This window comes from Procambarus clarkii, chromosome 31 (assembly GCF_040958095.1).
Source record: "Procambarus clarkii isolate CNS0578487 chromosome 31, FALCON_Pclarkii_2.0, whole genome shotgun sequence".
Lineage (NCBI taxonomy): Eukaryota > Metazoa > Arthropoda > Malacostraca > Decapoda > Cambaridae > Procambarus > Procambarus clarkii.
The window spans coordinates 33,514,480-33,536,069 of record NC_091180.1 but is presented as its reverse complement, the minus strand read 5'-3'; the positions used below and the strand labels follow the sequence as shown (position 1 = coordinate 33,536,069).

The window sequence follows — 21,590 nt, the reverse complement described above, 5'->3', positions numbered from 1 at the left end:
CTGTCTCCCGTTCGGGTTGAACCTGGCACCTCGCGTGTTCACACGCCTTACACGGGTTGTGGTGGCTCGTTTGCGTCTCCTAGGTGTTCGGGTGTTGGCCTACCTCGACGACTGGCTGGTTTGGGCTCCCAGCCAGTCAGCTTGCTTGCTAGCCAGGGATTTGGTTCTTTCCCAGCTCGCCGGGTTCGGGTTCTTGGTGAACTGGAGAAAGTCCCATCTGGTTCCCTCTCAGGTTCGGACTTGGCTGGGGTCTCGTGTGGGACTCTCGAACCGCCTCTTTGTCTCTCCCTCCGGAGTCTCTCCTGCGGCTGCGGTCCCGCCTTCGTCTGTTTCTGGAGGGCCCTCGGGTCACCCGGCGGTTGCTCGAGGGGCTGTGCGGGAGCCTGAACTTCGCGATGGTGGTCTACCCGCCGGGTCGGGTTTGGCTTCGACGGCTGTTCTGGTTCCTTCGGGGTTCCCCCTTCCGCCTCTCTCGCGATCGCAGAGTTCGACCCCCGGGGGACTTGCGTCGGTTGCTGCGTCACCGGCTTCCTCTTCGGGTTTTTCGGGGTTCAGTGCCTTGGCGCCTACCCGAGCCCTCGCTCGATGTGTACACGGATGCGTCGTCTCTCGGCTGGGGTTTTGTGACCAGTGCTCACCAGGCCGGCCAGGGGCGTTGGGATCCGTCCTTCCGTCGAGCTCACAGTACGGTGCGGGAGTTCGCGGCGGTGTGGTTTGCTCTGGGGAGGATTCGGGTGGCCCGCGGATCGACGATTCGGCTCCATTCGGACTGCTCTCCGGTGGTTCATTGCCTGAACCGCGGGGGTTCGATGCGGTCCTTGTCTCTTTGGGGTTGATCGCTTCGGGTGACTCGTCTGCTGAGTTCTCGGGGTTTGGCTCTCCTGGCGGTTCACGTACGGGGCGTGTCCAACGTCTTGGCCGACGCCCTGTCTCGCTTCGTTCCCCTCTCCACGGAGTGGACGGTCGACGACGAGTCCTTCCGTTGGCTTTGCCAGACGTTCGGGCGCCCCGAAGTGGACCTCTTCGCGTCGGCGTGGTCGCGGCGTCTTCCCGTTTATGCGGCGCCCTTCCCCGATTGCGAGGCCGTCGGGGTCGATGCCTTTCGGCTAGACTGGTCGAGGTGGGGGTTCCTGTACCTCTTTCCCCCGGTTCGGCTGTTGCTCCAGGTCCTGACTCGCTTAGAGACTTACCGGGGGAGAGTTGTCCTTCTGGCCCCTTGGTGGCCGGCGCAGCCTTGGTTTCAGGCGCTGGTTGCTCGGTGTCCGAACCCGAGGGTTTTCCCGCGGCTCCGCCTCTTTCAGCAGATCGGGCCGGTACGTCACGTAGCTGGTTCGATCTTCTCCTCGAGTCTTCGCGTATGGTTTTTTGACTCGAGTCTATCATCATCTCTATGGTGATCAGGTGGCCTCCTTGTTGGTGTCCCACCTGAGGGCTTCTTCTCGGCGGCAGTATGAAGTTTCCTGGCAGTCCTTCCGTTTCTTTTTGCGTCTTCGTCGTGTTAGCTCCTTGTCTGTTCGGGTGGTCTTGTCCTTCCTCTCGTGGTTGTTTCAGGACCGTCATCTTATGCCTAACACTGTCGCTTCGTATCGTGCGGCGCTGGCGGAGCCGCTTCAGCTTGCTTTCGGTATCGATGTTACGTCTGCGCCGTTTCGCAAGCTGTCTCGTGCATTGTTTCACCTCCGGCCTGCTCATGCGTCGCCTGAGCCGTCCTGGTCTTTGGACAGAGTGCTTGCTTTCCTTTCATCTCCTCGTTTCGTTGTGGCCCCTTCGGTCCAGGATTGTTTTTCCAAGGCACTTTTCTTGTTGGCTTTGGCCTCTGGGGGTCGGGTAGGGGAGCTTCATGCTCTCCTCCGGCGCAGGGGTTTCTGCTCTTTTGGTCGTGGTGATAGTTTTGTTCGTTTGCAGCCGTCTCCTTCTTTTCTGGCGAAGAATGAGACTGCTGCGTTCCGGAGGGGTCCATGGGTGGTTGATGCTTGGTTGGTCAGGCCGGGGGTGCATCATGTTTTGTGTCCGGTTGCGGCGCTTCGCCGTTATTTGCGCGCCACAGCTTCTGTGTCTGGGGACGCGCTGTGGGTTGATCCGGTTTCCCTTCTTCCCTGTTCGCGGGTTCGGGTCTCTCAGGTCGTCCGCAGGGTTATTAGGTCCAGCCAGCCTGCGGTCTATCCCCGTGCCCATGACGTTCGTAAGTTCGCGGCTCTTGCTGCCGTCTTTGGGAATATGTCTTGGTCTGATATTCGGGCGCGGGGATTTTGGCGGTCGAACAGGGTCCTGGCTGCTCGTTACCTTGTGAATGTCCCTGGGCCTCGTCGGGCCTGTGTTGCTTTGGGTCGGCGGTTGCAGCCAGTTGTCTCGGCTTCGAGTTGAGGGGTGAGCGACGACCGCCTCCCGGGTAAGTCCCTCTTTTTCTGTCTGTGGGTAGTTAGCTCCGGGGAGCCGACGGTGCTCCCCCCAGAAAACCAGCGTTGAATGTAATGAAACGCCATTTTCTGGGTGAGTCCCGGAGGCTCCCCGGCATCCCTCCCTCCCTCCGGTCGGCGGTTTTTCGCGTTTTTGACATCCAGCCTCAAGAACTGAGGTGTGGGTAGCCGGCGCGGGGAGTCTGGGGCTCCCCCTTCCCCCTTCCCGGGGAGGGGGGAGCTGCGCAGACAGCGGCGCGGCAGTGTGTGACGTCACACTAGTTTGCTTGTTTTCGGTTGGGGAGTTCTATCCACTAGTTCGGTTTTAGGTAGCAATTTTAACCAGAATAGGGGTTTGTTTTGGGGCGCTTACCTTTCTGGGTGCCTGTTCCGGTCGATGGCAGACATAGAATGCTTCCAACTACACGGGGGCTTCTATAGGCCATTGCTCCCCTTGCCTCTCTGAGGGGGCCCGGTTCTGGCCGTGGTCCCCGGTAGGCCTAAGAACTCCATACACATGACTGATGCCAAAGTCTGACATTAGCATATCAGCCTGGGATAGCTCCGGGGAGCCTCCGGGACTCACCCAGAAAATGGCGTTTCATTACATTCAACGCTGGTTTTTTGACTCGAGTCTATCATCATCTCTATGGTGATCAGGTGGCCTCCTTGTTGGTGTCCCACCTGAGGGCTTCTTCTCGGCGGCAGTATGAAGTTTCCTGGCGGTCCTTCCGTTTCTTTTTGCGTCTTCGTCGTGTTAGTTCCTTGTCTGTTCGGGTGGTCTTGTCCTTCCTCTCGTGGTTGTTTCAGGACCGTCATCTTATGCCTAACACTGTCGCTTCGTATCGTGCGGCGCTGGCGGAGCCGCTTCAGCTTGCTTTCGGTATCGATGTTACGTCTGCGCCGTTTCGCAAGCTGTCTCGTGCATTGTTTCACCTCCGGCCTGCTCATGTGTCGCCTGAGCCGTCCTGGTCTTTGGACAGAGTGCTCGCTTTCCTTTCATCTCCTCGTTTCGTTGTGGCCCCTTCGGTCCAGGATTGTTTTTCCAAGGCACTTTTCTTGTTGGCTTTGGCCTCTGGGGGTCGGGTAGGGGAGCTTCATGCTCTCCTCCGGCGCAGGGGTTTCTGCTCTTTTGGTCGTGGTGATTGTTTTGTTCGTTTGCAGCCGTCTCCTTCTTTTCTGGCGAAGAATGAGACTGCTGCGTTCCGGAGGGGTCCATGGGTGGTTGATGCTTGGTTGGTCAGGCCGGGGGTGCATCATGTTTTGTGTCCGGTTGCGGCGCCTCGCCGTTATTTGCGCGCCACAGCTTCTGTGTGCGGGGACGCGCTGTGGGTTGATCCGGTTTCCCTTCTTCCCTGTTCGCGGGTTCGGGTCTCTCAGGTCGTCCGCAGGGTTATTAAGTCCAGCCAGCCTGCGGTCTATCCCCGTGCCCATGACGTTCGTAAGTTCGCGGCTCTTGCTGCCGACTTTGGGAATATGTCTTGGTCTGATATTCGGGCGCGGGGATTTTGGCGGTCAAACAGGGTCCTGGCTGCTCGTTACCTTGTGAATGTCCCTGGGCCTCGTTGAGCCTGTGTTGTTTTGGGTCGGCGGTTGCAGCCAGTTGTCTCGGCTTCGAGTTGAGGAGTGAGCGACGACCGCCTCCCAGGTAAGTCCCTCTTTTTTCTGTCTGTGGGTAGTTAGCTCCGGGGAGCCGACGGGGCTCCCCCCCAGAAAACCAGCGTTGAATGTAATGAAACGCCATTTTCTGGGTGAGTCCCGGAGGCTCCCCGGCATCCCTCCCTCCCTCCGGTCGGCGTTTTTTCACGTTTTTGACATCTAGCCTCAAGAACTGAGGTGTGGGTAGCCGGCGCGGGGGGTCTGGGGCTCCCCCTTCCCCCTCCCGGGGAGGGGGGAGCTGCGCAGACAGCGGCGCGGCGGTGTGTGACGTCACACTAGTTTGCTTGTTTTCGGTTGGGGAGTTCTATCCACTAGTTCGGTTTTTGGTAGCAATTTTAACCAGAATAGGGGTTTGTTTTGAGGCGCTTACCTTTCTGGGTGCCTGTTCCGGTCGATGGCAGACATAGAATGTTTCCAACCACACGGGGGCTTCTATAGGCCATTGCTCCCCTTGCCTCTCTGAGGGGGCCCGGTTCTGGCCGTGGTCCCCGGTAGGCCTAAGAACTCCATACACATGACTGATGCCAAAGTCTGACATTAGCATATCAGCCTGGGATAGCTCCGGGGAGCCTCCGGGACTCACCCAGAAAATGGCGTTTCATTACATTCAACGCTGGGTTTTTTTTCACAGATGTCAAGAAAAACTTTTTTCTTTTTTCACAGATGTCAAGAAGAATTTTTTTTCATAGCACAGATGTCAAGAAGAATAAAAAAAAACTCTTCTAATTTTGATGATATTGTCATTAATTGTGATTATTTCCTTCAGCTTCTTTCTGAACTTTATGATAATGTGTTTACCACAGTACTGAAATCAGCAAGTTCTTGACAGATTTATTGACAAGAACTCTTAATTTTAAAGGGGAAGTGTTAACAAAGTGCTATCTAGTATCTTATTGTAAAGTGAATTATATTTTTCCATTAGTGGTTCCAGTGGGTTTCCCTGTTTAAGGCAGCAGACAGCCGTCCACTAGGTGTTGGTAAAAAATACCAGGCAATCTATAACTTTCCACTGTTAGGTAAGTACACATTTAACCCTGGAACGAGTGCCTCTATTGTGTTGGATAAACACTTATACTGTGAAAAACATAAGTTTTATAAATATTCAGCCCATTCTCCTGTTTTGATTGTACAGTACTGTACTTATAGGAAGGATGTGGACCATGGTACTGTACATATACCGGCGTACAACGCAAATAGAAAGTAGAAATTGGTACTATTGAATTTGGACAAACCAAAAAAGATTTTCTATATGTTGCAAAGACAAACTAAACTAACCTAACCTTCCTAGGCCTAATACACGATATCTGATGCCTAATTTAGTACATATGTGCTATAATATGCCTAGGAATTTTATCTTAATATTTTCAGACTCCATAAAGTGAATAGTACCAAAGTCTACTATCTAATTCCTTAGTATGTCAGTCTTTGTACTATGGTGCACAGTTACAAAAATTATTATCTAAAGAGGAGCATGGGTTGAAATATTTATCTGAGATACTGTATAGCTTTCACTTGTTTCCTAAGGTAAGAATCTACTCTTTTTCTTAGAAGGCATTCACAAAATCAACCAATGAGACATTGATGCCCTTGTACTATTGGGATTATTTCATTATTTCATGTCTCCACAAGGTCATAGATAATGTTAAGGTGGCTTTGGAGAAACGTCTAGTCCAGAATGTTCATTGGCGGTATTTGTATAATGACTCTTAAGTACTACTGAATATGACAGTATACTCACTTGGTGCAGACGATGAGTCACAATAACATGGCTGAAATATGTTGACTAAACCACATACTAGAAACACACAGTTTCAGTCCATCCTGGACCATCGACAATCGACTTGAGAATGGTCCAGGACGGACCGAAACGTCGTCGTCCCTTCACTTTCTAGTGTGTGGTTTGGGCATCATACTCACTTGGTGTCACAAGTGAACAACAAAGGTTTCCAGATTCAGATTATGCCACATTTTTTCTGCACAATCTATGAGCAGTCAGCAGGCAAAGACATCTCTTAGTGGCTTGTTTTTATCCAAGGTAAGGTGGTTTGTGTTCATCTTTGTGTGTTTTATGTGTGTGTTTAAAGTGTGTGTGCATGTCCACTGATTCTATGGCCTGTACTTTTAATTTAATATCTGTAGGGCAAGCTATAGATTCCTGTTTCGAGTTATACCATTGCATTTACACAGCCTGTCTGCCTAAGGTTTCTAAGCGTCATTAAATTAAAGGAGTCAAATTAAAGTATCCTCTCCTAACCTACCAGAGGACTCAAAACAGAAAGTGGAACAGTACGTCACTTTCGCGAGCTGCTTCCATTTTCAAGTACTACAATTTTTGGCCTTATGTAACGCATACGATCGACATGTGACGCTCTTTGTAAGAGGACAGGTTGATTTACAATCCTCTTTACTTATTCTTGGGACACAGTAGTTTTAATCCCCGGGCAAGGGTCCATTCAGCCATTTGCCCTCCTTATGTGAGTTGATTTGTTCTGTTAACCCCTAGATCTTGCCTTGACAGAGTGAGGGAAATTCTGTAAACACTGACATCTCTAAATAAAATTTGCACTGGACTGACATCTCTAGTCCTTTCTTGTCAGTAGGCTAAATAGGGTTAAGTTGTTGGCAGTCTAGCACTCGTGTCTTGCAACCAGGTTTCTTTTGTGAATTACATTGTAGGTGCCCTGGTTACATTTTCCAGCTCATTTTTGAGCATGTTGGTTTTGGCACCATTTGCTATGGACACAAACCACCTTACCTTGCGGTGACCCCCTCCTCCCCTCCGCCTTCCTGGCTTGTGTCAATAGCAAAGGTGCTTTGGCATATTACTATGATTTAGGCAAAATTTGTCCATGGTGCTGCATGCCATGATGGTGTATATTGACCCTGATTGCCATTACTCAAGTTCCTATAGAAGTACAGTACTGTACATTCCTCTGACAGACATTCGGGTCTGGATTGAGTTTTCATCTAGTGCCTTCTTAGCACCTTACATGACCACGGAGGGATGTTTGAAAAGGTCCCCTCTGGTGTTGGTGCCTGAATGTCATCTTGCGTGACTTTGTGAATCCTGTCTCAGGCATGGTGGACTCTTACCTTACGTAGCAACTATATGTGTTAAAGAAACTTTTCATGTTGACTTTAAGCTAAATTATTGGTACTAAATTATGTTTTCAGTATTAGTGTAGTATATCAAACTGGAGATTTGTTATACCCAAATTATTATACATACACAGTAATATAGTTCTGTATAGTTAAAGGGTAACGTAGTTATAGTTAAAAGTTAGGTATAGTTAAAAGGTAACCATCAGGCACTGTATGCCACTTTCTTGTTTTTACTCTTTTATTTAAATTTTGTTTGTAGCGTAGACTTGCCATGTACACTGTGACTTTATCCTCTGGTACCTGCAGAGGGTTTCTGTGCTATAAAGCATTTTAGTCTTAGTGGTTACTTAATTATATTTTGGAGCAAGGTTCCCTCGGTAGATTCCCTTAGCCTTCTGCACTGGTCCTGTTAAGGTACCAATAAACACTAGGGTAGGTCCTGTCAAGGTACCGATAAACACTAGGCTTTTAAGTGACTTTAAACCACAGAAAGACAAGTAACCATGCACATTGTATAGAATATGCATTAAGCAGTGATGTGGTGGAGGTAGACCCCAAACACAGTTTAAAATATAGATATGATAGAGCCCAGTAGACTCAAGAATTTGTGCACCAGTTGATTGACAGTTGAAAGGTGAGCTAAAGAGCCGAAGCTCAACCCCCGCAAGCACAACTAGGTAAGTACATTGTCTTGTCCTAATAAATAGGGTGACTTCGGTGGAGAGCATACCTCAATCCACCCCAAAGTAACTGCTCACTATAGCACATACATCCTCTTCACACCACTCCATATTCCCTGCAAACTATTCTCGAGAACTCGAAAATTATTAAGAATCTTTCTGAGCCATCTACCCCAGCTGCCACCTGGTGGAAATAGTATGGAATACCAGGGTCAAGGGAGGTGAACCATCTTATCCTAAACATGGGCCAGCCTTGACAGCATTGCTTGTTCTAGTAGCAGCTGCTACGGGCTGCTTCCTGGGGGTATGTAACAAAAAGGAGGCCTGGTCGAGGACCAGGCCACAGGGACGCTAAGCCCCAAAATCATCTCAAGATAACATTACTGTATCTAGAAAGGAGATCAAACAAATTTGCCATGTTACTTGTCTTCATACTCAGAAGTCAAGCAGAGCCTAACAGTTTATCAGTGCCCAGGTCAGATCGTGTTCAGTTGGCTTAGGGAAGCTACCTAGGTGCCATTCAAAAAGGAGCATTTCTTTCTGCTCAATCCACCATTTTTGCATCTTGATGCTCATTTCATAATTTTATGCATATTATAAGAGGAAGGCTACAAATATACCCTCTCAAAGATAGGAAGCATGTGTGTACTCACCTAGTTGTACTCACCTAGTTGTGTTTGCGGGGGTTGAGCTCTGGCTCTTTGGTCCCGCCTCTCAACCGTCAATCAACAGGTGTACAGATTCCTGAGCCTATCGGGCTCTGTCATATCTACACTTGAAACTGTGTATGGAGTGAGCCTCCACCACATCACCCCCTAATGCATTCCATTTGTCAACCACTCTGACACTAAAAAAGTTCTTTCTAATATCTCTGTGGCTCATTTGGGCACTCAGTTTCCACCTGTGTCCCCTTGTGCGTGTTCCCCTTGTGTTAAATAGACTGTCTTTATCTACCCTATCAATCCCCTTCAGAATCTTGAATGTGGTGATCATGTCCCCCCTGACATGCATGTGTGTGTGCATGTTAATGAGGTCCCTCTAGTGACGGGTGGGAATACATCCACACAGTTTTTTTCTTTTCTAGTCAGGCTGACAGCACTTAAACTGACTGGAGTGCTACGTATATTATCCATTTCACCAAACAGAGAAAGAGTAAAAGGTAGACGTGGGGAACGGGGGAAGGGTAATTATATTTTAAAAGAATATACTGTATGATATTGCTTGTATCACGAGAGAGGAAGATTTGTGCTTGTAAGATTTTGTCCTAATATTGATTGAATCATGGGTAATGCTGGCATTAAATTAGCAAATAGAAAACGTGCTCTAGGGATCATGTCTTCGTCTTCCTGTCAATTTTTGTCCTGTCTTCGACACACTGGTAGGCTCATCTATATCATCTCTCATCCCACTCTCCCTTCCACCTTGTTTTATTACTAATATTTTTGCTCTTATTTTCAGGAGAATATGTGACTTTGGTCAAAGTAGTTGAATACAAGCCTAATAGCCTAATAATATTAGAATCGAGTTCTTTTCTGAAGCCTCGATTCGTGATTAAAATGGAGGAGAGTGATCTCAAGACAACTCGTCTTACATTTAGGTAAGCGAACTATTTAAAAGTTTGTCATTATAGAAGATACAATGGACCTTCCAAAATCTGAACTGTATAACTCTGCACCGGGTTCAGATTCACAAATAATCTACATTTCCAAATCATTTTGCCTATTCTGGGAAGGCCTCCCCAGTAGCTCCCCTTGCTTAAAGCACTGGTAATGCCAAGCCTTAGGGAAGTGCACCAGGCCTCTTGAGACCTGCCCTGACCTACCAAGAGCCAGGCCCAGAATCTGGCTTTCGCTATGAGTTGAAAGGATCCTATGCATCAGAGATTGACCCAACCTACCTAGTGGTGATTGCAAGGATCAATGTTCCTGTGGTTGGTGGTCTGATCAACCAGGCTGTGGACGGGACTGCTTACAGCCTGACGTATGAATCACAACCTGGTTGGTCATGTATCCCCCCCCCCCCAAAAAAAAACCCAGAAAGAATAGACACAATAAAAGAAGCAACTACTTAAAGCAATATAATAATCCTGAGGCTAGTAAGGCAAATGATCATTGCTTCTGAGATAACTACCCTAACTATAGTGGGCGTAACTACCATCAAATGGTAGCCCAGGTCACTTAGGTGTCTCAACCATCTACATACCTCACTCACTGCCCTAGTGAACAAATCCACAAGGGCCGTGATGAGGGTTTGAACCTACGTCCGAGATGATCCCAGAAGCGCCTTAGTCGATTACGCCACGATCCTTGTTGATTTGTTCATTTGATGTATCACGCTATTGTGATTTCTGTGTGTATTGAAGTAAGGGCGAAGAGGTAAAACATCTGGTTGTCAGAGCCAAGGTGAATTGTGTAAAACCCCGGTTTGTGTCTTGGAGAGGCTATGGAATCCGAGTGAGGGTAGTAGCACTCCCAGTTGCAATTCTTTTGACCATGTCGTGGCGCAATCGACTAAGATGCGTCTGGAATCATCCCGCATGTTGGTTCGAGCCCTCATCACGGCCCTTGTGGATTTGTTCATTTGATGTATCACGCTATTGTGATTTCTGTGTGTACTTCCCTAATGTCTGTCTGGATCACACTGATCTAAATGGTCTCTCCTACTACTACTACTCAGTCAGATAAGTGGTGTTGGCTATCCCTGAACCAATAGTTACACAGGGGACCATTGCTTTATTTTTGTGTTTTGCTGCTTCTCAGTTATGTTTTGTGTCCCCTACATTGCATATGCTTTGGCTTTTTATTTTGAGTCAGTTTTCTTCTTCAGAGAGGCATATATAGTGGACATGTGATGGAACATTTTGGCCTGACCCGTCTCTCAATGATGTAGTAGGACGAGACCGATAAAATAACATCGAACATGAAAATAATGATGTCATAACTTGTAGAATTAAGGAGCTGCCTTGTATGGGCCAATAAGCCTTCTGCAGTTTCTTTAATTCTAATACTCTATTCTTAAGCCAGTCCTTAGTGTGTGTGTGTGTGTATCAAATCAAGGTACTGAGTAATTCAGCTCTGATCAGTATTGTTAAGTGTGAGAAATGATTGTAGTAATACAAAATTTTAAGCATTATAAAATAAAAAGGCAACTGTATGATGAAAAGTACAACTAAAACATTACAATAGAAATTATATATTACAGATTAACCCCCAAACTGTGCTGCTATTTAAGTTAAAATGAAAGTTAAAACGGAAAGGCCAACTTTTAATCCAGGATTATTGTGTACTCTCTTTCTTAATTTGTGCTATTCTTAATTCTAGGTTGAAGTACAGGCGTTCATCGGCACTCTTTCAGTGGACGGTTGGACCAGTTTTATGGTTCCTCACCAGTCAGCAGCTCACTCATTCCTTGTTCATGCTGAGAATGATGTTTCCCTTCTGACGGTCGGAAGATAACTCGCATAGTCCTGTCATGGCTACGATTCAGTTATCTTCTTCAGTATGAACGAAAGGAGGTTGAAATCTGACACTTTTCCCACCTGTTATTTTCAATGAATTTTTATCTATTTATTATATCATTATATGTGACAATTTGGAGGGTGTCCTGTGTTTGTTTACATTGGGTGACAATTTGAATTTCTTGTATCTAATTACATTTTAACCAATAGGAATTGATTTTTTTAGGTTGGAAATTATCGCATACACGTATACAGTGCTAGTTACAAGCTTTTTATAGGACTACATTCAAGAGAAAGGACAGTATAGAGGTACATATTTTTAAATATTTAAAATTTGTCAATACATGGGACAAGTTGTCCTGTGAAGTCTTTTTTAATCATAAAAAAGCTAAATTAAGTGATGAGGTAAGATAATCATTATGATAAAGTACTAAGCAATTATGAGTATGTAGCACTTGGAAGGAACATGAGGATAAAGATTTAGAATAGAGTTTAGGAAAAAAAAAGTATTGCCCAATCACTAGGACAATCGTGGATTGAACACCAACCTGGAAGAAATGAGCCCGTTGCACTAGCGTCTAATCCAAGTGGTGGGAAATTAGATGATGAATGTGCTGTAATTTTCCAGTACAATGCTTTACTTGACAAAAAGAGTTTGAATGATTGTTGTTACTTCAAGCTAAATAAGTAAGAAAAAGAAATATCTTTTAATTTTTTTTCTTGGATGAAGCCATACTGAACACTCGAAAGATGTTGTTTATATTCATATTTTTTGGGGCCATTTATTTTCTCACAAGAATTTAATGCTTGTGTGATGGTAGGGTGTGAAGGAGGCTGTTTCCTCTGGTGAGTGTTGTTCATCATCAATAATGTTGCGTGTAAGCAAACTGTTATATAGAAATCACCGACCAGTTGTTTCACAAATCAAGATAGTTTTGTAAAATATTTGGCAACTGTGTGCATTGTAGCTGTTTACTTTACTGAACACATTATTCAATGTGCCCCCCCTTTTTTTTTTTTTTAATGACGAGTGATATAAATTGATGACTTGAAAAAAGGTGAGATTTATTCTTTATTATAAAGAATTTATATGCTTGAAGCATAATACTCAGTATTATATATATATGCAGTCCAGTTAAACTTTAGAGAAAGGTTGATGGCATTCATCCCAATAGTTCAGTCTATAAGTTAAACTGTTAGGGGAAGTTATACTGATTTTAGGGCTGGGGCCAGAAACCTTCGACCAGGGGAGTGCTGTTTGGTTTCTTAATAGTTTCATCATCTGTTGAAATACTTTGTAGTCATATTGTGATACATAAATGATTCCCTAAGATACCTGGTCAACGGTTTCTGGCTCCAGCTCTAAAATCAGTATCTTACAAAATGCTTTGTAGTCATATTGTGATACCTAAATGATTCTAAATCTGAATGATTAAGGGTTCACTGTAAAGTATTTGAATGAGATGTTTATGATGTAATTAGTTTGTTCATATATATATGGATGACCCAGGTAGTTTCCTCTGATATCTAAGTATGTTAAAATAACCTTGAACCTTTGCAGGCATTTTAACCAAGAATGGTTTTACAGATATTAAACATATATATACAGATACACACCCTCACATACAAATTATCTGAAAAGATACTATTGATCTCGAGAATTGAAAGAGATTTAGAAGTGGTACTGGCTAGTAAATGGATGTTAGAAGATGACATCAAGGGTGTAGAAAGGAGGTGGTGAACACACACACACCTAAGAGTACTGGGAAGACGGGACACCATGAGCATAGCTTTCATCCTGTAACTACACTTAGGTAATTACACACATATACACACACACACACACACACACACACACACACACACACACACACACACACACACACACACACACACACACACACACACACACACTGTAACTACATTTAGGTAATTACTTAGGGAAATTACACATACATATAAGAGGTACCTTATATGTATGTATGTATATATGTATACTTATAAGGGGGGTACCTAGTGCAGTTATGGGGCTCCATAGCCACAGAGAATGAAATAAAAAGCATTCAGAAAAACATATACATATCATGCTTAAGCTATATTGACTTTACATCTTGGTCTTCATTGGTGCTCTTGGTATAATGTTTCAACTTGCTCATAGACTCAGTAATGGTAGAAACTAGTGTGTGTGTGTGGTTGTTTTAAATGACATTTCTTGTCTTAGGGAATTTTGTGCCTTATACTGTATTAGTCAGCTGCTGATGCAAATATGAACTTACTGCCTATAAGAATATTGTATAATAGGTTTTGCATGTAGAGTACTCTAATTTTATTTTATTTTAGAGTAAATATTGGTTAATAATAAACTGACATGAAATATTTGTTTAAATATTTAGAAAACAAAACTCATTTATTGTTTAATTTTTATTTATCATCTTGGTGAAAGTTTCATCAAAATTGTTAAAAGGGTTTTAGTGTAACAAAGCTGCTGCATATACAATCGAATTAACACTAATGTAAAAGGGAAGGAACGAAGGAAGTGGTTGTTCAAGAACCCACCTCCACACTCCAGTAGCGTTCCCCCGCTTCATAAGACCAGATGCAGAGTGCTCCTCATGAATTGTAGTTGGTATATACAAATTCATTCACTCCCTTCTTAGAAATCACTTCAACCCAGTCTTGTCTCTTACATTTATCTTGTGCAGTGTACACATCTGCTCCCTGTGTCCTTACATACTCATTTACCATATCCGAACAACTTCCTCCTATCCTCTCTCTTCTCTTCTCTTTCTATTTCAGATTCACTGACATACACTCGGTCCACTGTTCATCCATTATCCATGTATTCAACATGGTAAACCATCTCGATATGCTTTATTGAATCTTGTGATTCATTAATTTTTACATTACATCCCTCCATGATATTACTTTGTCGTCGTCTTGAAGTTGTATGTCAAAATTGGCATGAACACTTGTTAATTTAACCTTTGGCTGTATCTATTTTTTACTGTATTTTGTTTGTCTTAACCAAAAGTATTTACTCAGATCAATCACTTCCAACACTTCACAATTCACATTTGTTTAACACACAACTTTTGTCCACATTCGGTTGTAACAATCTCCTCTCATACATCCCATCAAATGTTCAACTAGTCTGTATATTTTTTTTACTGCAAAAAAAAAACTATCATCTATATTTATCCATGTTTGTTTTTTGCAGTAATATATTATTTCTGTACACACACATAATTCACAAGTTCATGTTTGTTATTTAATGCTTGCATGTGCCCATAGTTCCTTTGTGTAGTAAATTACGAGAGAACAAACTGTACACATATGTAGTAAATAACTGAAATCACCGTACTGGGACCATCTCAAAGCAATTATATATATACATATATATACACAGTATATACTACTCTGGAATGGTAATGAGAGATTATAGGATATGTACAGGTACAGTACATTGAAGATACTCAAAGGTCAGGCCCCAAATCTGCACACTAAAATAACTTGGTGGAGTGAAGGATATTGTAGGAACTTGAAAATACACAGTGAAGAAGGGAATGTGAACTATTAGGAGAAAGTGCCAAGCCATTGCAACTATATAGCAGTAGGAAGGGATCAGGTTGTGGATTTGGGATGGGAAAGGTGCGCAATTACTTGGACAGTCGGGGATTGAACGCTGACCTGCATGAAGTGAGACCGTCATTCTATCGTCCAGCCCAAGTGGTTGGGTGACACAGTGATGATGTAGAGGTGCCATATTCACAATTTGAGAATGCTGTATGAACATCAGAAGCCCACAACTTTGTAACCTTCCAGCAAATATAAGAATATTGTCAGAACAAAAGTTAACTTTTTAAGAGGACTTTGAACAGGTTTGTGCAGTATTTACTAAACCAGCCAGGATGTGATGGATATATGGCCTGTTGACAGCAACATCCTTACCAATCTTAAGTTATGACTATGAAAACCTGGTTCCCAGTAGGTTGTGCAAGAACTCTCCAAACTGTCTATAGGTAATTAAGTAACTAGAAGGTGGGGAACTAAAGAGCTAGATCATACTCCTTATAGACACTGATAAGCGAGTGTAGTATGGAACACACACATGTGTGAGTATAAGCAGGTTCGTTGGCTTGACCTTACTTTTCCACTCGGGTATTCAAGATATCAAATACATTGGGTCTCTCGGGTTATGTCTAATCCAGCAAGTATATTTCTTACCTGGATGAATTTTGGATATGTTGGATACAGTCCCATGTGACACTGTTTTATTTGGACACAGGAAAATATATTCCCTGTACAGAATTAAGACAAATGGGGAGGGGCGAAAACCTTCAATAAGCCGCTGGCTAATTATTTTTGTCGAGGCCACTAGAGAGAGAGAGTGACAATTAGGTAAATAAGATAGAGTAACTTAGTGTTACTCTTCTAGAGTGTGTGTGTGTGCTCTGTAGGGATGGGGTGTGATGTGCCAATAAAATAAAATACTCAGAATGGTAGACAATATGGAAATTATTATTACCTAGTACTTATGTAATATTGTTCAGATTAAATGATGTTCAGCTGATTAATATTATGGTGAGTTCTCTTTGACATGAAGACTTTGTTGACATTTTCTCTCAATCCAGGCATGCAATTATTTGTTTTTGTTTGGTAGATAAAAAATGTAAGGGGATTTTAAAATGCTCAAAGAGAAGAATTTAATCTAGAATGGAATAAGAGTGGTTGCTGCATTCCCTGCAAACACACACACCGTAACTCTCCCCATTTTCTGCTCATTACAACTTGTAATAAAGTGGTTACATCTTGTTATAACATTTTTATGATGTATAAGAATGTTGTTACAACTTGTTATATTGGTTTTTACAACTTGTTAGGTGATGTTCAAACTTGTTCGAATGTTGTAGCAGCATCGTAGTTTTGTCATGTGTTTGGCGGGTTGTTCTGTTGCCTTTGAACAACATTTAGGTTCCTGGCAAGCTTCTAAGAGCTTGTCTCATGAAACAAAAATGAGTTAATGACACATGGTGCAGTGGCTTTATTTTCGTAAATACTTCTATGGAATGTTTCCACGTGAATTTTAGACTTCATTACTGGGCTATTTCGTGTTTTTCCTTACACAGTGGAACCTCGGCTAATGAATGCCCCTATTTACGAATTTTTGGGGTTACGAGCTCAATTTCTTCGTAAAATTCTATTCAGTTTACGAGCTTTGCCTCGAGTTTCAAGTTTGTCGATACACGAATGGGTCGACCGAGTGCATAGTTCCTGGTGGAACTGGAAATGGTGCCTCAGTTTAACAGTTCCTCTCGCACTTTAGTTCTTTGTAAAGAATTTAATTGTTTTTAAGCTTTTTTGGTTTCTAAACATAAAAGTAATTATTATATACCATGCATGGGTCCCAAGAAAGTCAGTGGTAAGGTTCAACCTATGAAAACACATGTGAGGATGACCATAGAGGAAAAACAAGTTTCTATGGAAAGGTTCTTAGTGAGAGAAACAAGCAGTGAGCCACAACCAGGTCCTAGTGGTATGCCTGCAAAACGTAGGAGAGAGTGTACCCCGGAGAAGTCACCACTGCCTGATGTTATAATGGAAGGGGACTCCCCTTCCTGACACTACCACCTCTCCTCCCCTTCCTCACTGTCTTCCATACGCCAACATGAGTCATCAATAAAGGTAAGGTATAACTTGTACATACTATAGTACAAAATATTTGTGTTTATTATGTATGAAATGTATTTTGAAGTTAATATTTTTTGGAGTGTGGAATGGATTAATTCAATCTACATTATTTCTTATGGGAAAATTCGTTTCGGGTTACGACCCGTCTCTGGGAACGGATTAATTAATTTGTAAACGAAGGTACCACTCTACTGTATTTTATAATACTCAAATATATATATCTTATCTAAAGTGGGGGACGGAACAGGGAGCATACAGCATAGTGCATGCTTTAATGGATTAAGGATGAGGTAAGTAGAGGGTCAGTGCCAGCTGGCATATTTAGTATCTCTTATGTATTTACATAATAATTTGTTTCCCCGTGCTCTATTTCTTTTCATGTGTGTGGCGGGTTGGTTTATTGGCTTTCAGTCTCATTATTGGGACTTATCCTCTGCATAGTACTTCTTATTTCAGAAGTGTGATATTTAAAAAAAGTCCACCCTTAATGTTTTTAATATTGTACTGTATATGTACCCCAGTCTGTATATGTTGTATTAAGTGTGTTGATATGAGAGTAAGTGGCTTGGATTATGTTTACTATTATGAAGAAAATGGTGTTTTAAATGACTGCAAGAAACTATATTAGTTATTACCTACATTCATTATGAAAAATTAAGATAGGTCTTAAAAATCTGAGTATTATGTTATATTCTAAGCCAATTGAAATCCTAACACAACATGGCATGATTCTGAATAGTGTGTTGTGATGTGTTTAATTAAGATCATATTCAATTGTTTGCTGTAAATTCAGTTCTCCACTCAAAGCGTTATATAGGGATATTTATACACAGTTGCAAAAACAGGTGCAACACATCATGTGCCCACTGGTGTAACCCAGTGGACACATGTTGGGCAAGCAACATTAATTCAACAGTACTCGAGCATGTTTTGTCCACTGGGAAGGAGTTGATGTATAAAGAGGAATGGGTTCACATGTGAGACTGTAGGACTTCACATGTGAGGTGGTAGGAGTTCACATGTGAGATGGTAGGAGTTCACATGTAAGGTGGTAGGAGTTCACATGTGAGATGGTAGGAGTTCACATGTGAGGTGGTAGGAGTTCACATGTGAGATGGTAGGAGTTCACATGTGGGGTGGGGAAAGCAGTGTTTTATTGATCTTTTTACTTTGTATTTGGGTTAGATATTTTTATTAACATTTTATAATGCTCTTGCATTTAATTTATGGTAATTAAAAAATTCTTCCAAATTTAGTAAAGGAATCTAGATATTGTGTGTTGCCCAAATGCATCAATAAAAGATTCTATTTTTACTGTACATATAAAATATAATTAGTCTCTCCATATTTAGCAAACATTATTTTCCTGGAATAGATCTTATTTATCCCATTTGGGTCTGAACGTCATTTTAAAAGACTCAGTTCCACACAGTATCTGTAGGAATGCACTTATGTAAAATATGGAGCATTCTGTATTTTACATGATTGTAATGTTCATGATGTGTCCAGGAATGCATCTCGGTATAAAATCTGGAAGGTTTGTATTTTCAGCTTCATTTGGAAGTCCAGAGTTTTATCCAGTAGTCAGCTAGAAACTTTATTATTTTATTCTTATTTGAAAGGGTTTAAGCAGCAAGGGACCAAATATTACGTAATAATTATGTTGAATATCTTTGTGCAGCGAATTACATGTTTACATTTTGAGATGCAGAAGAGTTTGCTTCTGTACATTTATTGTTGTTCATCACAATTATTAGAATACTGTATGTTGATGTAAATATAAATATATATGCAGTTATATATACAGTAGCTAGAGATGTATAAATTCTTAAATTTATAAAATAGGATTAATATAATGGTATGGGACAGGTTCAGTTTGGAGAAGAAAATACCATATTTGCTGGCATTTAAGATACTTATAAAAGGTATTTTGTTGAAAAATATAATCTTAGCATGTTTCATTGTACATTTATTGAAAGTGATTTTAAAGTGCCGCTTTCGTATTGCGACATTCTTTCCCATAAGCTACAGTATCAAGCTTAAATTAAACGTAATGTTACAGCAATGCATCCTATCTGCTGGAAAATATGGTAAGTTATGATTCTTGTTTATAATACTGTTACATATTTTCTATTAGATTTCTGGGGTTTCATTTTGGTTTTGGTTATACAAATAAATTTGTGACTAATATATAACTTTGAACTGTGGTGATCCTGTAACTGGAATATGTGGACTATTTTTCCATTAATAAATCTCAATAAGATATGCTTTTCTCATAAAAGGTAAATTGTCATTCATCAAAATAACAGGAATTTATATTTTGCAGAATATTTGTAATATCCTCTAACTGGAAATAAAGTACTGCATATTAAATGAAGATGCAAGTTTAATTTAAATCATTATGGTACTGAGTAATGAAGTGTGTTAGTGCAGTGGCTCACGTAAGAGATCTTTTGGTTTACCCAATACAAATGAACTAATATGATTAATATCCTGATCCTCCCGTGTGGCCTTCATAGCTTTCACTATCTCCATTTCTGCATTCTGGAGCTTTTCTTTGTTCTCACACATGCTCTTCCATAGTTCTTTTAACTTCATCTTAAATTTCTTTATTGCCTTCTTGGTATAGTGGACGGTAGAGCAACAGTCTCGCTTCTTGCAGATTGGTGTTCGATTCTCGTTCATGCAATTGGTTGGGCACCATTTCTTCCCTCCCCCCCTTCCTCCGTACCATCCCAAATCCTTATCCCAATCTTTTGCAAGTGCTATATAGTCATAATGGCTTGGTGCTTTCTAACGGGCTCACTATAGCCCGTGCTACATGGACATTTCATTCTGAGTAGCTAAATCTAAAACAACAAACAACAACAATGCTTTCTACTGATAAGTACCTTACGTTTTTGGTATGATAACATTCTAGGATGAGGTCATGTTCAATGCCACCACCACTAAAGTCTTTCCAACTGTTTTGTTTCTTTTTATCATTTCAGTGAAGCTAATACCATTGAAAGGGTCATGGAAATAAATTCTCTTTTCCCAGGCACTATTTCTGTTATCCTCAGCCCCTGCTTGGCTGATGCTACCGCCTCTGTATCTGCTCTGATGTTACATAGTCTTCAAGAGACTATTTCTGCTTATAACCCTGTGGGTAAAAAAGCATATTCTGCTCTCAACCCTACATTGTGGCTTGTTGAGCTTGAATCCCGTTGTTCCTTGTTTGTGTTACATCTGACCTATAGAAGAAATTTTCTGGATCAACATTCACCAAATTGTTTATTATTTTAAAAGTTTCAATGAGATCCACCCTGTCATGCTTTTTTTGCAGTGTTGTTAGGTTCCTGATACCAGAGATTACTTATCTCTAGAATTATTTTTGTTGCCCGGTGTTGCACTTTCTCCAGCGCAGCTATGTCCTGAAGATGTGGTCTTCATGCTTGGATACAGTAATCCAAATGGGACTGCACACAGGTTTATACAGTTGAATCACCAACTTCCTTTCCTTAAAGTCAAAGGAATATATATTAAAATACCTACAATAATGTCTTGTTTCTGTGCAGACAAGAGGGTTTATTTTATTTTCTAGATGCTTTCTATTTCATTTAATATATCATACGGTTATTGCTATTTTCTTCTCCATCTCAGTTTCTTTTACCTAGACATTTTCCTTGTAGACAAATACTTTGATTGCCTCCTTTCCCCAAATCCATTCCCATATCACTATTATCTACTAACAGTTTAAACCCAAACACACTCCTCCAACCACAGATTCCAACGAATTGGCAAAAGTAACAACCCCAGCCCTTGATAAATGAACCCCATCTCGAGCATACATGTCATTCCTTCCACGGAAGTAACAAATCCATTAACACTTCCATAGAAGTGTTCCCATTTATCAATAAATGATATTGCATTTGATTACCATTGTTTGTCTAGTCAACAATTGACTCCAAATGCCCTTGACAGGCATTCAATTCTAGCTTCCCTTCTTGGAAAAATGCCACACATAGGGTCCGTCTAATTACCGCAAGCTACCACAAGCTACACAAGCTTCACAAAGCTTCCTGGCAATACGTTAGTAATGAATAAATATGATATGTTAAGTTAGGTTGACCTAACCTGACCCAACCTAACCTGACCTAACCTAACCAAACCTAACCTAAACTAAACTAAACTAACCTAACCTAACCTAACCTAACCTAACCTAACCTAACCTAACCTAACCTAACCTAACCGACGCTTGGATCGTCGACTTGATTTGGCGTCACCAGCTCTTTATTTTCGTCTAATTTCTTTATAAAAAGATACTTTTTCAGATTAAAATTATGTTTTTTCGTGTTGTACATTCAGCACCAACATTATAATAAGTAAATATATCATATTTATTCATTACTAACGTATTGCCAGGAAGCTTAGTGAAGCTTGTGTAGCTTGTGGTAGCTTGCGGTAATTAGACGGACCGCACACATATAATCGGAATCCTTTCCCTTGCTCCTAGTTCTATGGTTGCCTAAAACCTCTGTATTAGCATGCCTCACTCCTATTTTGTTCCACTTCATCCCCGCCCCTCCGGCATTGATACAAATAATGGGTTCCAATTTCATGCCACAA

The 21,590-nt window shown here is 42.0% G+C and overlaps 1 protein-coding gene across 1 annotated transcript in view; it reads left to right on the top strand.

The window, feature by feature from the left end:
* Positions 1-19,359, top strand: part of LOC123758868 (uncharacterized) — a 29,765-nt gene extending 10,406 nt beyond the window's left edge. The window contains exons 3-5 of the mRNA XM_045743633.2: positions 4,978-5,071; positions 9,296-9,434; positions 11,158-19,359. Coding sequence (XP_045599589.1) covers positions 4,978-5,071; positions 9,296-9,434; positions 11,158-11,278 — 354 coding nt within the window. The 3' untranslated portion in view covers positions 11,279-19,359. The remainder of the gene's footprint in view (positions 1-4,977; positions 5,072-9,295; positions 9,435-11,157) is intronic.
* The last annotated feature ends 2,231 nt before the right edge of the window (positions 19,360-21,590 follow it).